The sequence below is a fragment of the Schistocerca piceifrons genome, chromosome 7 (assembly GCF_021461385.2).
Source record: "Schistocerca piceifrons isolate TAMUIC-IGC-003096 chromosome 7, iqSchPice1.1, whole genome shotgun sequence".
Taxonomy (NCBI): domain Eukaryota; kingdom Metazoa; phylum Arthropoda; class Insecta; order Orthoptera; family Acrididae; genus Schistocerca; species Schistocerca piceifrons.
Window position 1 is genome coordinate 447,941,211 of NC_060144.1, and position 18,731 is coordinate 447,959,941.

Sequence of the window (18,731 nt, forward strand, 5' to 3'; positions counted from 1 at the left end):
TTATTGCTGTCGTGATCAACTATATCAGCTTCACCAATTTAAGGCAAGTACACGACCTAGAGTTTCAGAGTAGCTCGCTTAATCAAAAGTGGTTCAGTCATGCACTGTTGCTTTAAGCCCTTTTATAAGTATGGTTCACTCGCGAAGCACATTAATTAGCAAAAATTTTAGCAAAGAATTAATGGAATAAATGATAATGAATATAAATCATTGAAGGATAAATACCACGAAACAATCCTATAGCATGATAATGTGGCCAATAATAGATGGGTTACTCTTGGAATATCTGTTTATTCAAGTAAACACACAAATTTATTCGAATAGTGGTCTCACATAAAATTTGTTAACTGAATGCAATACAGTGCCAAGATAGCATACAATAAATACTTTGACGGGGAAGCAGAGCATTTGCAGTCAATAACAAGCGCGAACTAGGGCTTGGAATGGAGCAATAAAATAATTTTAAAAATCTGCAGCACAGAAGTATTTAAACAGTAACCAGTTTACCGTTGCTAGAAATCTTCAGTCACTGATAATATAACTGTGATTTTAAGTTCACTGGTACGAATAGTTCTGTAATCTAAATTTCGAATTGTTGGGCACCAAGCAGCGCGTGGCGATGCAATATGACGACGAAAGACCACGATTTCTGCTCTGTTTGGTTATTTAAAACCTGTATCATCTTACCGGTACCTTAATCAACACAGTAACTTATAACTTGGCCACCATTTGCTAAATTCGACATATTATAAAATTAATGCATTTTAAATTTAAGTAAAAAATACTCTTGGCTGATTAGCAACTTCATGTCGCATTATTCAATTCTAAACACAGCAATAATACTGACTTTATTCACTTTTATACACCACAAACAAAACTGCTGGAAAACAAGTCAACATAGCGACTTCGTACACTTTGGAGCTGCAGTCCTGCATTAGTCAAATGGCCATCTTATGTAGAGCTTGCTCCATTTATCTGATGACCGTCTGTGTGGCGCAGTAGATGCAGAGCAGCGCGAGCGCTCCGTTGCCTGGAGATCAGATGCCGTGTCGCCTGTCTACTGCTGCGGTACCACATGACTACATTTAAAATATGATCAAATAAATTTTGTACTCACCCGTGTCCCCCAAGAAGATGCTGCAACTGCCTGCCATTATTTTTCACGCATTTCTGACATCCACACAAGAAATTATTATTCACACATGTAATTCTCTCTGAGATAGTGAATTAATTGATTCTTAGATATTATCCTTGAGCTCCTCTATCGTGTGAAGATTTGTTGTGTACACTTTGTCCTTCAGTGCACACCACAAATAAAAATCGTCCGCTTCTAGTGGGCCAGATATTGTTACTAATCACTCTTTCATCGAACACATGGTGAATTGGAAGCACAGAAACATTGGCCACAATATGAGCCCTCATCGAATCCTGTTGAAATGCAAAGCTTCGTTCTCTTTCACTCACTTCATTGCAAAACGCTCGCAAAATGTTTTGCACATATCTTTCACTTGTAACTGTGTCATTAAAAAAAATTGGGCCTATTATTCTGTCACCATCAACTGCACACCACATTCATCCCCATTACAGTTGGCGGAAGGCAATTACAAACAACCTCCACTAGGATCTTGCCTAGTACGGTGGTGTGGGTTCCCCGCATCGTTCCCCTACACTCTGTCGAGGAGTATGGGACTTCATCATCATCATCACACCGCTATTTTCTCATCATCAAGGGATTCCTCATGAAGCACAATAGGTCTATCTGCACTCCAATGTCGATAGTTTTGGGAATTAAAATACCCAGTAAATGGAATCAAGCCTCATCTGAAAACAGAATGAGGTAACGGTCGATTTCACCATCGTGCACTTGTTTTAAAACCCATTCACAAAACTTAAACCTGTGTGCAGAATCACCAGGTCAAAGTTCTTGTACTGCTCATGCTCTATCGGGCCTTAGCACAAGCAGCTAATACCTCTTTGTACAGAGGTGCATGATGTTTGAGTTCACTGCAAAAGACGTCTAAGAGAGTTTTAGGCGAATTTTCCAGGCGATGTGCAATGTCGAGTCAAGCCTTTGTGAGCACTGTAAGTTGTCGTTTAGGCTATTGTCTTGAATACTTCCTGTTTCACAAAATTTATTCACTAATTTGTGAACTGCATCACCACTCAGAACTTGAACACCCGGAAACTTCTGTTCAGCAATCTCCGAATAGTACTAGCAGATTCTGTACACCCACACAAATTGTAAATAAATATTCGTTGTGGAATTGAATAATTCGCTCTTGCCACTGTGACATTCATAACCTTCACTGTTACATTCGTGATGCCTGTTTCACTGCTCTAGTGACACTATCCGACAAGGCTGGCCTTCAGGCTAAGACCCTCGAAAAAGGGAGAGGGGGGGGGGGAGCATAGTGCAGTCCCGCGGGACCCATTCGACCGGCAGGCGTGGCCTCCGTGACTGGCCTGCAATACCTCCAGGCAGGCAGTCATCAGATACACTGGAACACAGCAAATGGATTTGAATTTCTTACACGAGCGTTTCGATTTGCGGGTCATTTCACTCAGATTTCCAGGTCGTGTCATTGATGGACAATTTTGTCCCCCCGATAGTCCAGACCTCAACCCATATGACCTCTTTGTTTGGGGCAACCAAAGCAAATAATTTTCCCGGCAGTCCACATAGACCTCAGCGCCTTATTCTTCAAGCTTGCAGTGAAGTCACGGAAGTCATGTGCCGTAGAGTTATTGCTAACATCACTCTTCGAACTAACGAAACTAGGAATCAAACTGGTGGGCATACGGACATGTGCTGAGTTACAGCAATCCTCCACAAAGTGTTTTCCATGACAGTACATGTTCCTTTGAATTTGTCTTGACAGTAAAGCTTTTAAAACAAAATCGTGACACATTTTGTGCGCCATTCGTACGAACCTAGAGTTAAAACCAGAAATATTGTGAAATATTAAATTAGGCTGGCAAGCTTACGGAGGATACCATCCATATTACAAGTTTAACATGTCGACTGAGCTATGTTAACAGTTTTCGACCAATAACAGCTTACGGCGGCAAGACACGAGCACTAAACGAGCTCATTGTTAGAAAACTCACAATTGCTCAAGGAAATGTAAGAAGATTAGTATTTGGTCACACAAAGAACGACAGAAAGGAAGCAGTAGATATCAGATGTACAAGAAAGGTCAGTAACATAATGGAAAGAGTAAATGCCTAGAAATGGCAGTGGCCTGGTCATGTATTTAGGGAAATGAGAGTAGATGGTCAAAACAAATACTAGATTAGAGACCAGTTTACCAAAAAAGACTAAGGGGAAGATCATCAGAGAAATGGAACAGAGATTCACTCAAGACAGATGGATACAATTGGTAACAGTAAGCTGAAGATCGGCATAAATCGAAGTACCGGATGGGGTCCACATTGCATGCTGAGGACATATCATCAAGTGAATGAATTGGCTGACGATGATGATGATATCGACTTACTCTTATCGGGTCTGTTGTTATGAGTGTCACCTGATGCCCTCTCCTGATGAGTTCGAGCACTATGAGTCTGAAAGGCAGCTGGTGGCTGATGGAGGGCGTCGGGATGACACCTAGAATCCTGGCGGAATGAGTCACTCTAGCCGCCACAGTCAGAACCAGGAACAGAGCCACAGCAGTCCTCATGGCGAGCGTGTCGGCAGCGAACCTGCAAACACAGTCAAAGTTCTACGCCGAGACAATGTTTCTGTGGCAATTAAATACTGAAACTCAGCTCTTAGCATGCCATTCTGTCATCGTTTCATGCAAAGTTACACCTTGCTGCAGAAGGATAGATTCAATCTATAAATAGCTACGGCATAAAGCATTTCGACTCTTTGACAATCATTTTTTCTCATATATTAAACTAGCAAAGGGACGGAAGGTCAGTGAAATCTGGAATAGTAGAAGAAAGGCACTGTCATATTGACGTTATTAGCTTAATCATGAGGAGTACTTTGATAGTATTGTTGCTAAGACAATTGCCTTCGAAACGTAAATATCTAGATTTGAGTCTACTTGCTGTTCTAAGTTAAACTTGCTAGTGATTTTCATATATTTTACTTTCACAGCATCATGTTAAGTAACGATATCTTTATTTATAAACAATTAGTTATCTCATAATGTTCTTCCATTTGGCAACAAAAAGGTATGACTTGATCCATCTATCTTTGAGGCCAACAACAATATGAAATACACGTAGATATTCGTCTTCTAATGTATTTCTATCCCCTGGTCTAGTCAACCATCGCTTGATGCTCCATCGGAAACTCACAAACAACATCTGGTTTCTACAAGCTATCCAAGTCCCATCTCCTTAATTTCCTGAGTTTTTGCTATGTCTTCCATTTTAATCTGCCGACAATAACCAGTAAATTACAATAAGAGCATAAATCTGGCAATGGAAATGTCTTACAGTTTAAAATATCGTTTCGAAAGCTCTACTTCGCTATTATACAATCAATCTGAAACCTTTCAGTGTCCCCACGTCTTTTCCATGTGTCTACCCTTCTTACATGATTCCTAAACAAATTGATAAAAAATGATTAAATTATACTGTTCACAATATTCTACCAGATACCTTCCTCTTTCATTCCTTTCACCCAGACCATGTAATCACTATATTTTAAATGTCTTATCTATAAAATTATAAGTAGTCTTCCACTGTGTTTTGTGTCTGTACGTTATGGGTAATCCACAGCTAAATACATACTCCGCAAGCTACCATGCATGCATTGTGGACGGTAACACGTACCACTGCTGGTCATTTCTTTTATGTATCGTAGCAAATCTAGATTTACTTCAGGAGGAGGTCGAGTGGTTACCACAAACACTTTGATCTCTAATACTTATCTTAGATGCTTCCAGGTCCACTTAAATAAAAATAAATATTTCTTAATGTCGCCGAGTACAAGAATACTGTTTATAACCTGCAGTAACTTGATTAGTGCTACAGAACAGTTATCCATGAATGTACAATTAACGTTAAAATTTGGCACACAGTTCTGACTAACATACATGAGCTTCTGGATCTGAGATGTGTTGATGTAGTCTTCACTGCGCTCTGACTTACGTATAGTCTTCAGCCAGCGGCGGCGTATGGAACGTCTTTCACATGTCTTCGCGATTACTCTCATTCGTGGCTGCGTCTGGCAGCATCTGTCTTTAGCCTATAGATCCGTCATGAAGTACCAACTGCAACCTGCGACATTATTCTTTGGACAACACCACAGTTTACTTTCCTGTCAAAAGACTCCTACAATTCAAAATTCACAAGCCTAACCATCCGTTACGCCCGATTTCTAATAGCATGAACAGCGCGTACCATGATTTAGCCAAATTACTGCATGAAACTCTGAAAAAAATCATTCGTCTTCCAGAGAAATTATTCCATCCCCAATAGTCACGCCTTAGACGATAAAATAAAAGATTTAGAACGCAGCCCAGATACCGAGTTGTTTTCACTAGACATCAAAAATCTTTACACGAGCAAGAAAGGCTTACGATCGTAGAAAAAAATTTATGTAATTTCAAAAAATAACTTTCAAATGTAAAAATCACTGCTTTTATGAATATAACCACAGTCGTAGTCAAAAACAACTACTTTGAACTTAATGAACAATTGTGTCAGCAATCCGATGATCTCGCTACGGGAAATACGTTGGCTGGTATCATTAACTTTCTGAAAGAAAAGTTCTTCAGCTGTTTCTCAGCTTAAGCGCTGGGCATTCCCTCTTTTTTCAGATATGTCGATGATAGTTTAGTCATCTACAAAGGACTTGTTGACAGCATTTCCCGTATTTTCAATCTCTTTAATGAACTTAGCGAGAAAATATCCTTCACCAGTGCACTTGAAAACAAGGCACACCAATTTAACTTTCTTGACCTGACGCTAACTGTAGAAGAAAATAAAATCTCATTTAATGCTTTTCGTAAAGAAACATATACCGATCAGATCGTACCTGTGTCTTACAAACACCCACATCTCACAGAAACGGTTTCTTTCAGTCTATTATTCACAGAGCTACTTCTATTCCACTCTCGAAAGAAAAATTCGAGGAAGAAATTAATTTGATCAAAACGAGAGCAGTTAATAATGAATACGGACCTGCCATAATTGACGACATCCTTAAAAAGCAAACTGTTGAAAGAGTTACTACACTCGACATCTCTATAATTGAGTCCAACTAAACGAAAAGTTTCTTTTCCCCTTCCTTTCTTGGAGCCCATCTCCTATCAGATTCAGCGACTTCTTCGTAATAAATACAACTTAATGTCGGCTCTTCAACCAATAATAGCTTGAAAAAAAATTATTCATAATTTAAAATCGTCTTGTTCCCCTTTGAAAAACTCTGGTGTCTATAAGATTGTTCGCGACACTTCCTCTTCTTAATACATAGGACAAACAAGACGTGCCTTTACAGTCAGATACTAAGCACATCTTTTAAGAAAAAATGGCACTAGCACCCAGAATTCGCCTTTTGACGACCACCTTCTGATTACAGGTCACGTGCCCAAAGCTGTTCACAATATCAACATTTTCCACATTGAGAAGAAAGGCCCTAGATTAGATATTCTCAAAGAATTACAAATTTCTAAACATCTTTCTCGTAATGATGGCCTCATTCTTAAAAAGCAGCTATAATTAAATAATAAAAGCTTCTTCAATGGTATAAAGCCGTTACTTGATATATGATTTCGTGTTCCCTCGTTCAGTTACCGAAATATTTTTTCTACCCATGTCGACTCATAATTCTTTTGTTTATTAAATGGTTTAAATTAACTGCATTTCATGTTATACCATTTTGCTGCTCTCTAAGTTACTCATCTCCCTTTGTATTTGCCGCGCGGGATTAGCAGAGCGGTCTAAGGGGCTGCAGTCATAGACTGTGCGGCTGGTCCCGGCGGAGGTTCGAGTCCTCCCTCGGGCATGGGCGTGTGTGTGTGTGTGTGTGTGTGTGTGTGTGTGTGTGTGTGTTTGTCCCTACGATAATTTAGGGTAAGTAGCGTGTAAGCTTAGGGACTGATGACCTTCGAAGTTAAGTCCCATAAGGCTTCACACACATTTGAACATTTTTTTTCCCTTTGTATTTCTAAAACGGCGTTTTAAGCATTTAAACTGTATTTATGATCTCTCATGTTGTTAGCGTGTCTGCTGCTGTCAGATAAAATTATTGCCTTTTACTTCATGCACAAAGTAATGTTCATTGTAACATTCCTCTGTCCTTATTTTGAATGTTAACTAGCTTGTTTGTATTTGCGGCTTGGCACCCTTGGTGTAATGTTCACCTGCCCGCAATTGCTTACTAACGAGGGTGTCTTGGTCTGATGCTATCGTAGCTCGGCGCGTGTGCGCAGCCCATTATGGCTTGCCTTAAATATATTCTGTTTTAAAAATTTTGTGACTAAAGCTTTATCGCTTGGTATTTAGTTTTATACGTGATATGTAAGTACTGTTTCTTTTTTGTACTACTAGTTAGTACTTACACTTACTTTTCTCGAAACAACATTTTTCAGCTCGAGAAGTGCTCTAGAGCTTCGACAGATTAACCGATTCCATTGATTTTTTTCATGAAAGATAATTAAATGTAGGGAGCCTTACCGAGAGGTTTTTTGGTATTCGAATTTTAAATATTTTTTTAAACATTTGAACTTAGAAAAACATGCCAAGAAATTGACATGTTCATCTACATCTACATAGATACTCTGTAAATCACACCTAAGTGACTGGCAGTGGGTTCATCGAACCACCTACACAGTATTATTCCACTCTCGAACAGCGCGCGGAAAGAACGAACACCTATATCTTTCAGTGCGAGCTTTGATTTCCCATATCTTATTATGATTATCGTTTCTCCCTATGTAGGTCGGCGTCAACAAAATAATTTTTCAATTTGAGGAGAAATTTGGTGATTGAAATTTCATGAGAAGAATCCGCCGCAACGACAAACGCCTTTATTTTAATGGTGTCCATCCCAAATCCTATATCATGTCTGTGATACTGTCTCCCCTATTTCGCGATGATACAAAATATGCTGACCTTCTTTGAACTTTCTCAATGTACTCCGTGAATCCTGTGTGGTAAGGATCCCAGACCTTGCAGCAGTTCTCCAAAAGAGGACGGACAAGCCTCTTGTAGGCAGGCTCTTTAGTTACATCTGTTACATTTACTAAATGCCCTGCCAATAAAACGCAGTCTATGGTTTTCATTCCCCACGACATTTTCTATGTGTTCTTTCCAATTTAAATTGTTCGTAGCTGTAATACGTAGGTATTTAGTTGAATTAACGGCCTTTAGATTAGAGTGATTTATCGTGTAACCGAAGTTTAACGGATTCCTTTTAGCACTCGTGTTGATGACACAACACTTTTCTCTATTTAGGGTCAACACCATTTAGATACATTTTCTAAATATTTTTGCAGTTTCTTTTGATCTTCTGACGATTTTCCTAGAAGATAAACGACAGCATCATCAGCAAAAAACCTAAGACGGCTACTCACATTGTCTCCTAAATCGTTTATATAGATAAGGAACAACAGAGGGTCTATAACATTACCTTGGGGCACGCCAGAGATCACTTCTGTCTTACTCGATGACTTTGCGTCAATTACTACGAACTGTGTGATCACTACGACAGGAAATCACGAATCCAGTCACACAACTGAGATGATATTCCATATGTTCGCAACTTCATTACAAGCCGCTTGCGTGATGCAGTGTCAAAATCCTATTGGAAATCTAGAAATACGAAATCAGTTTTAAATCCCTTGTCGACAGCACTCAACACTTCGTGTGTGTAAAACGCTAGTTGAGTTTCACAAGAACGATGTTTTCTAAATTCGTGTTGACAGTGTGTCAAAATAACTGCCATCCCCGATTCATTTTGATTTACGAATTTTATATTTCTTACGGGTTTCAGAAATAGCCACGAGTCTGTACAACGCTTCGCGCAAACAAGAACGTGCCGCGAGGCGCATACTTTGACATAGTCTGCCGCTGCATTTTTAATTTTTTATAAGAAAAAATAAATTTTTTCGAACACGAATATGCGCATAGTAAAGTGGGAAAACCCTCATTTTAATAAAAACAATCCCTCTATGAAGAACAAAAATCTAGACTTCAGTTATTTTTCGTGCCTCACAGCCAGAACCTACCCTCATGCTCTGCAATAAGTATAAATCTTATGTCCCAGAAAACAATTTGGAAACGCACTCTGGCTCGTAATGTTTAACGGAAAGTCACACGCACGCTTTCATAAACGTGCGCAGCTGAAAAGTAGGTTTGTAAAGCTACTATTTGAATACTAAGCAGTGAGTAATTTTCATCAAGAAAGTGATTAGGACTAAGCAAGTTTTAGCTTTCTGCTTATACTTTTCAGTTCTGCTTAGAAGGACGTTTCCTCGGTTTTGCAATCATTGACTTTAATTTCAAAAATGGTTCAAATGGCTCTGAGCACTATGGGACTTAACCGCTGTGGTCATCAGTCCCCTAGAACTTAGAACTACTTAAACCTAACTAACCTAAGGACATCACACACATCCATGCCCGAGGCAGGATTCGAACCTGCTACCGAAGCGGTAGCGCGGTTCCAGACTGTAGCGCCGAGAACTGCTCGGCCACTTCGGCCGGCCTGACTTTAAGTTCAAAGGAATAGGCGAGCCATCAGAATCAACATGTAATTTATATCATTGCCACCTAACATCACAGTAATTTGCTAGATCAACTCGCAGCACATTTAGCAAGCAACGACCATCGAGTCAGCATTCATCGATCTACCTCAAAGGAAGGAAGACTGGGTTTGATGTCCCGTCGACATCGAGGTCATTGGAGACGAAGCACAAGCTCGGATTATGTCAAGGTTGGGGAAGGAAATCAACCTTGCCCTGTCAAAGGAACTATGCCGGCATTTGCCTGGAACTGTTTAGGAAAATCACGGAAAACCTAAATCTGGATTTCTGGAGGCGGATTTGAACCGTCGTCCTCCCGAATATGAGTCCAGTGTGCTAACCACTGCACCAGCTTACTCGGATCGACCTGTCTTGTCTGCATTTGTAAAGTAATAGCATGGAAAGAGAAGTTACTCACCGCTAATGTTCTGTGACTGCAGCTCCGTGTGTTGTTTACGATGCATTTACACTATTGGTCAAATCCATAAAACACAAGATGACTGCCATGCAACGTGGCACTTTCGTACATAAGTAACAAAGAATGACTCGCTTTGGATCGAAATAATTCAGTTGGAAGTTGGTTAATAATTGTTACCAAACGAAAGGAATTGGTTTACAAGCCAACATTGATCCTCGAAGCAGCAGGTATAAAATTCAATTTCACAAAGACTAATCGGGGTATTATGTTCCCAGTACACGACTTTAAACAAAGCAATAACTCTTTCATAATTTAGGAGAAGCTGATACCTTGAATCTTACAGCCAGACGGACTAAAAAGTAATGTTTGTCACTATACTTAACTCCCATTGAATCAGGTTTGAGCAGCCTTAAAAGTTTCCATTTTAACGGAGTATAAATTCTGTCGCATGCTTACACGCAGAGTAATCTTGAGCAAACAGTGCTGAAATTTACGAGCAGTTCTGTAAATAACCTAATAACTTCGCCTACACTTTACCGCAGCAAAGAATTGAAATTATCTCACCCACTCCTATAATCATTGTTGAATCCACACCAGCACTGATCGTCTTCAAAAATGAGTTTTCCTCCCAGGTTGGAACACAGGAATAGAACGACGAAAGCTCTTTCAAAAAACGCCGATTTGTGGTGTCTAAACCGTTGTGGCTTTCATGGGGTTGAATCTCACATAAACTTGGGGTAACACGACCTTGGTTCACTGCTAGGCCACTTGGAGCGCGGTGTGGGTTTGTCAGTCCATCATCTCGCTTTCATATTGGCTGATTTTTAGTGTTCCGTTTTTGTTTTCGTTTTGTAGTTAACAGAACTTACAGAAGCTGTCACCACATATGTTGCTCGTATTCTGATTGAGTTCTGCTAACATCCGTAATACTTGGTTAGGTAAATGATGCTATATTTGGTTTTGTTCGATTTAAAACACAAGCTCGTTACTTTGCATGGTGTTGTGTGGGCTTTTGTGTAATTGTTAATGTTTACGAATCTGCGTATGAACTGTACGAGTTAAATGCGCATTAAATATATTACTTTTATCCTACTTCATTTTTGTTTACATCCGTTTTCTGTACTTTCTCGCATTTAATGGAGACAGTATTGATATTGGATTCAACTTTATTACATCTTGTCACGAAATGAGTATGTAATTCTGCTTTGAACGGTGTTGCTTCTTGCCTCTGAGTGGCACGTATCACAGAGCATGGATGTACATATAGATGAGTACGGTTTGTAGTCTAGAGCATTCTTCTCTGTAAATGCTACGGTAGGTACGCAAATGTTTTCACACGTTACTAACAGGTACCACAAACACTACATTTTAGCAGAAGCCAATGAAACTTTCGACGCAAGAGTACAAAAAAGGGATGGGGCATACCAATAACGTAGATGATTAGCAATTACTTGCAATGCATATAAATCAAGCAGCTCACTCACGGACTGGTAATCAGTAACAAATAGACATGAGTCCACAGACTACCATGCGACGGCACCAGCTTCTTTTTCACATGACACAAATATGGAATCATCTGCCCCACCCAGTATTACGGATGAGAGCGAAAATTAAGCCTAATACGAGCAACACATTTACAGTGCAGTTCAAATAGTGTAATACAAACTATAAGACCATAATCAGGAACATAATTTCCATTTGATAACAGCCACACGGTCGAAATTGCAATGTTGAGCTTTACAAATAAATACACTTTACCACCTGACCACCAGAGTCACCCATAAAGTATAAATGAAAAATATTTTAGCACTCGTATTTCGAAAAGCTAAAATACAGATCATCGCCCCACATTTTTCCGAATTCGAAGTTCACTGCCAGGCCGCTTGGAGCGCTGCTGTTGACCTCCGTTTCCCGTATTGTTAACATTGTCTTTGCGCTTTTGATATTTTGGTTTTCTGTGATGGCTTTCGACTGGTCGAAAGACAAACTGTCTGCTCAAAGATGCGAAACCGCCTCAGTGACTGCTCAAAATGGTTTCTTAAAGATGCTGACTATAGTAGAAACGCATGAAGTATTGCAAAGATAACTGTCGCGATCTGCTAAAAGTAATATATAATGGCAAGAAACAAAACTGCCGAATGAGCATGCAACTTTCACTGTCATGAGATACAAGAAACTGTAATCTCTAGTAAAATTGTCAAAACGTCCGGGAACACTGAAACATTGCGATGGAAATATAAGAGATGTCACCGCTACCACACAGTGCTCGGTAAGAGAATTACCCGAATATTCAAGTTACAGTGTGTAAACTTTTAGATGGCAGACCTCTCCCTAGTCCTGAGTCGGTAGAAGTCGGTAAACGTCGGGAGGCTTCGGTAGGCACGCAGTTTCGACTGCTGCCAACATTACGTGGCTGACTGTGTTGTACAAGGTAGCCATTGTCGTCTGCTTCGTTATTGTTTTGCGCTGTACTGTTCTGCGTGTTTTTATTGTGCAGTTGTGCGAAAACATTATCAAAATGAGTAGTTGCTGGCCCATCTCGGGAGTCGCCAACAACTTCCAAGCTTTTCGTCTGCTTTCGTGTAAATTAAATATGACGTGCAATTTGTAGTGGTGCCAGCACTACAACTGGTAGGCGTGCCTTGTCTCTCCCCCCCCCCCCCTCCCCTCCGCCGGGTCCACTTCCCACGCCAGCCAATGCTTGCTTCTTCCTCTCCCCGCACTCCCCTCACAACTCTGCCGTCTTACAGTTAACACACTGTACTGGAATTGTCAGCTTACCAAATCAGTTCTTCCGTTTTGCTATATGCTGAAACCAACAACAACGTTGTCGAGAAGTGCTCGGTAACTATACATTCTTGGTTTCAAACGGAGCGTGAAAGTTAAACACAGACCTGCAAAAGCGTGTTTGTCTTAAAAAAACATTTGTTTTTAACGGGCCATACTCACGTACGCCGCGCAATCGGCGGACAGGCACGACTTCAGTTCCGCAGAGCACGTACGCGCTCGGAGCATTCGAAGGCGAGTCAGTCGACAAAACTGCACGAACCACACTGCATTATAGATAACATCCGTTACAGCAGCTAATCCACATATAATTACGACACAGCCTGAGTAATACAGCTTAAGCAGCAACGCCCTCAAATGGGGACACAATGAGGGGTAAAACTAAATCAGTAGAGATGCTTTCTCCTTACCAGTTTAAACGAACTGAAACTCAGAAAGCCCCAATGAAAAAGGCAAGGAATGTAAGAGAAACTCCATGTTGCAACATACCAAGGAAAAGCTCCCACGTAATGTTGTATAATAGTAGTAGAAAATACAGCGAACACAACAGAAGAGCGCCTCCGTTATAACACAATCATCAAAGAACGGCCTATCCCTTAACGAGAGAAAAATAATTGCTATGTTGTGACGTAAAAGCCTGTCACCTGTTTCGTGTATGGTGTAACAGCAGCGAAACAGAAGGCGTGTGTGTGCTGGCAATGGTGATGACAACAACGGTCGTCGACCTCGTGTCTGCAGTAGTTTGACGGCTTCTGGCCACAGCTGCGATCTCTGTGGCATTTATATCTCCTTGCTCCGCCTTGACAGACGTCATATGTCACGTATGTCTGAAGGTATACACCACCTAGTCAACCTGGACATCGGAATAGTTATCTCCTGAAAACGCGTTTAACGTTATATAAATTACAGATTAGTCATCATAACAGGACAACTCTAGTTCAGAATACGCATCTTTTCTGCGTTGTGCGAGTATTTGGTTGTTGAAGTTATCACCACGGAGACCACAAAATCTGCATTCCCATGTCTAAGGCACTGCAGTCATGGATTGTGCGGTTGATCCCGGCGAAGGTTCGAGTCCTCCCTCGGGCATGGGTGGGTGTGTTTGTCCTTAGGATAATTTAGGTCAAGTATTGTGTAAGCTTAGGGACTGATGACCTTAGCAGTTAATTCCCATAAGATTTCACACACTTTTTTTTTGCATTCCCAACTCTTCTTCTTACTTCCCTCAACTTTGCAGAAGACGGTATAATAACACAGAGTTTAATTTCTCAACTTTTAGGTGTCGGAACGCACCTCTTCACACAGTCTCCCCCACCCCCCACACCACCCCTCCCCTACCTAGGGCATAAAATCACAGATTTCTATTTTTAAAAACTTGTGATAAAACTTACAATGATAAATTATATTTTAAACAACAGTTGTTGGCGTCTGTCCCCCTATCAGTGTCACTTTTCTCCCATAGCTCTGCTCGCGCTCTCAATCAGCAGACAAACTACTTTTCTTCACCTGTTAACTCGTAACTAGACGTGTCTGTACAAACTAAAACTGAATTTTCTACTGGAATCCGCTACTATGGAATCTTACTGTTATTAGTCCCATAATGATGGGAAGTCCATAGGCCTACTTGTAATTTGTTACCGCTGTACTTGCGTACAGTAAAATAAAATCATGCTAAAATGATAATCAGGTGCATAATGCACCACTTCCAGCATGTAATGAGTACTGTTAAGCAGAAGAGACTAACTGCTATAAACAAAGCGTTATACCATTTATATCGAGTACTGATCTCAAATTAAATTTTGCTGTAGTACTGTTAATCAGTAAGACTTCATAATAGCAGATTCTAGTGGAAGATGCAATTCTCTTAGTACTTACACGCCCAGCTGCGAGAAAACAGGTTTAGAAACGCATTTTGTCTGCTGAGCTGAGCGAGCGAGCGAGTTCAGGACTACCTTCGTGACGTACGCACCGTGGCCTGTTTTTTTCGTGGGCCTCGTCTTCGTTACTGTGACGTCATGTTTTCAACTGCTGCCAGCCGCAAACAAGCGCGCCTTACGCTATTGGCTGCGTCAATCTGGTTTCTCATTCATGCGGCGTCCGCCCCCGGTAGATGAGTGGTCAGTGCGACAGACTGACAATCCTACGGGCCCGGGTTCGATTCCGGGCTGGGTCGGAGATTTCTCCGCTCAGGGACTGGGTGTTGTGTTGTCTTCATCATCATCATTTCATCCCCATAGACGGGCAAGTCGCCGAAGTGGCGTCAAATCGAAAGACTTGCACCAGGCGAGCGATCTACCCGACGGGAGGCCCTCGTCACACGACATTATTATTGATTCGGCGTGTGCTGTGGCGGAAGCATGGTAGGGATCAGTTTTCGCAGCCGCAACAATCAAAAAGTTGCATTGTTGCTGAGAGAACGTGCGTCCAGTACATGGGCGTCCTCAAATATTGGTGCGGGTGGAGGGAGACGCAAGAGGGAGCACTAGCCCCTCTCCTGGAATCTGGAACCGCGCTTCTCACTTGCTAGCAATGATTATCGGCTACTCCACTGAACTGTAGAAATGGCTCTGAGCACTATGGGACTTAACATCTATGGTCATCAGTCCCCTAGAACTTAGAACTACTTAAACCTAACTAACCTAAGGACATCACACAACACCCAGCCATCACGAGGCAGAGAAAATCCCTGACCCCGCCGGGAATCGAACCCGGGAACCCGGGCGTGGGAAGCGAGAACGCTACCGCACGACCACGAGATGTGGGCTGAACTGTAGATTTAGCTCTGCTAGGACAACGGGAAATACTGTGACTACAGCAGTCTCTACAATATATTGGATTTCTTTTGTTTGCAACTCAGTGAGATGAGAAATTTCGAGAAATTTGAACTAACACAGACATCTGATGGAGTCCCATACTCCTTGACAGAGCGTAGGGGAACGATGCGGAAGACCCGCACCGCCGTACTAGGCAAGGTCCTAGTGGAGGTGGTTTCGCATTGCCTTCCTCCGACCGTAATGGGGATGAACGACGATGATGAAGACGACACAGCAACACCCAGTCATCTCGAGGCAGGTGAAAATCCCTGACCCCTCAGGGAATCGAACCCGGAACGCCGTTCTCGGGAAGCGAGAAAGCTACCGCGAGACCACGAGCTGCGGACACACAAACGTTTACATAAAATTATTCTTTCCACGCGCCATGGTAGAATGGAATAGGGATGGGGGGATCAGTTAGTGGTACCAGAAGTAACCTCGGCCACCCACCGTAATGTCGCTTGCGGTATTAGTGTAGATGTTCTTGGGAAATTACGGCGCTCATAGGCGTCAGCTGAGGAGGAGGGGGGGCAAGAGGGAAGCTCGACGCCCCTCCCCCCTCCCTCGTCTGGAATCTGGGGTACAGAGTTCTTGTTCATTGCAGAATGCTCATACACTTCTAGGAGTAATTTCCGTGATTCCGCAAAACCTCTCGTTTAGCTATTGTAGCTTTGTGTCGCCTCTTTGGAAAATGTTTAACTCCAGGCATTCGATTGTGGAGCGCTGTTAAGCCGTTCTACTTTCTATAACAATGACCACGCTGCTGTTTCGCGAATCAAAACAAGATGGAGAAAAAGCCGTTCTTGTGTACAGTGCCGACGTCCTTTATTGCCTTGTTCGAAGTACTGATGTCAAGTTGGCTAGAGACGTTTCCGCTGTTGTGGAATCAAATACCCCGTCACCGTCTCCTACCGTAAAAACGCAGTGCTTCCTGGAGCACTGCTTCGTTTCACAGGATGCCGTCCGTGTAAGGTATTGTGTGCATTCCGTTATATATTATAATTTGTTCGCTTCATTATCGCTTTCGAGGAAGATTAGTCAAAGGTTCTTTATGACCGGTTATTTTATTTATAACCAGCTATATTCTCACTTTTGATTTCCTACTCCGGATTTTTCACACTCAATATCAATAAGCATTATTGGTGTATGAATAAAAATACCTTTTCTAAATATTTTTTTGCTTTATTTCCTATATTTTGATCATTCTCTTGGACACAGGTCAACTTGAATCGTATAGGAATATAATTTTAGATCTGCGACTTCAGAAATGGGTCACGTTTATAATCATCTTAATACAGAATGCTTTGCTAAAGGTTATCTGAGTCATGCTTACCTTTTAAGAATCCAAGTAATCTATCTATAACAGATATACATATTGTGTGGATAACCATCAATTCTTTGGACTACAATAATTTTTTGTGTTATGTACAAAATTTCATCAATGGAGTCACGTACATTTCCAACTCCCCGAAGAATTAGGAGGAAAACATGCAGCACGGAGTTAGATCTTTAGTAAACGCTTTAGATGTCATTTGTCTTTTACTGATTGCCGGCCGCGGTGGGCGAGCGGTTCTAGGCGCTTCAGTCCGGAACCTCGCGACTGCTACGGTCGCAGGTTCGAATCCTGCCTCGGGCGTGGATGTGTGTGATGTCCTTAGGTTAGTTAGGTTTCAGTAGTTCTGAGTTCTAGGAGACTGATGACCTCAGATGTTAAGTCCCATAGTACTCAGAGCCATTTGATCCATTTTTTTGATGATAGAGTTGTATTACCACTGAACTGATCAAAGTTCATATTCATTACTACAAATAAGCAAGATATTTGAAAATAAACGTCACTACAATATTTCAACAGTTCTCAAGTTCCAGTGTCGTTTAATACACGTGTACTGTTTTAAATCTCAGGTGCGTCCCGGCCAAAATTAAGCCCTTAATACTATGTTTCAGGAAATGGAGGATACTCGTAGTTTAGACTGTTGGGTGCAGGAATCACTTTATGAGAAGAAAACTCCGTAAGCTATTATTTTACATTTTCGTATATTTCTTGCCCATAAACCGATTGTGGTGGCGCAGTGGTAGGACACAAGACTCGCATTCGACTGGATGTGATTCAGATCCCGCACTTCAAATTTACATTTTCTGTGGTTTCTCTAAATCAAGAGAGCCGGATGTCGGGATGGTTCCTTTGACAGCGACATATTCAATTTCCCTTCCTATCCTTTCCTAACCCTAGCTTGTGCTACGTCTGTAATGAACTCACCGCCGACGAGAAGTAAAAGGCTAATCTCCTCTTTTCCTGTCCTTTTGATCAAGTTTACAAACAAAAAAAAAGCAATGGTGTTGTAGAACTCTGTCATTATCTATGTCAACGAGGCGTTGCCTGAAGTCTTCCTTCGCTCTTCCAAAGGCGTTTTTTATTATTTTTTTTTTTTTTTTTGTAAATAGGTAGTTTGAACTTTGCAAAAAATACGAACAATGTTCAAATCGTACATTTCGAAAATGCGGAGCTAGATGTTCGATACTTTAAACATGGCTTGCCCTGAAATTAACCCCAGATGTTTGAACAGGGTGCCCTGGAAACGCAATGTGACTTACATAACGATACTTTGTATGTAGCAGAACTTTGGCAAGTACAAGGGGCTATTCTGAAGTGATCCTGAAAGATTTAGGTTTGAACACTGAATACAAACACGGCGTGATTACCTATCTTCATGTATTAAGCCTTGCCTTCTAGACTCAGCACGTGCAGGGCAACTTTTCTTGTCATTTGTAACCTTCAACGTATGAAAATCTGATACTCTATAAGATGGCGTGATGGAGAGCCTTAATTTCAATGACGCTGTTCCTGCAACTTCATTCGTCGGAGAATCGAATATCGTAGCCCTGCCTGTAATGCTGTGAAAATTCTAAGGAAGACAGTAGCAAAAGCGCTGCATAATTAACTGCTGTTGTCCAAGCATATAACACAATGTAGAAAAAATGAGACCAATTTCCATGAAGCAACTCTGATATAAA

At 41.3% G+C, this 18,731-nt stretch overlaps 1 protein-coding gene across 1 annotated transcript in view; it reads right to left on the reverse strand.

The window, feature by feature from the left end:
- LOC124709003 (UDP-glycosyltransferase UGT5-like) overlaps positions 1-18,731 on the reverse strand; it is a 115,925-nt gene that overhangs the window by 48,582 nt on the left and 48,612 nt on the right. The window contains exon 3 of the mRNA XM_047240636.1: positions 3,498-3,702. Coding sequence (XP_047096592.1) covers positions 3,498-3,702 — 205 coding nt within the window. The remainder of the gene's footprint in view (positions 1-3,497; positions 3,703-18,731) is intronic.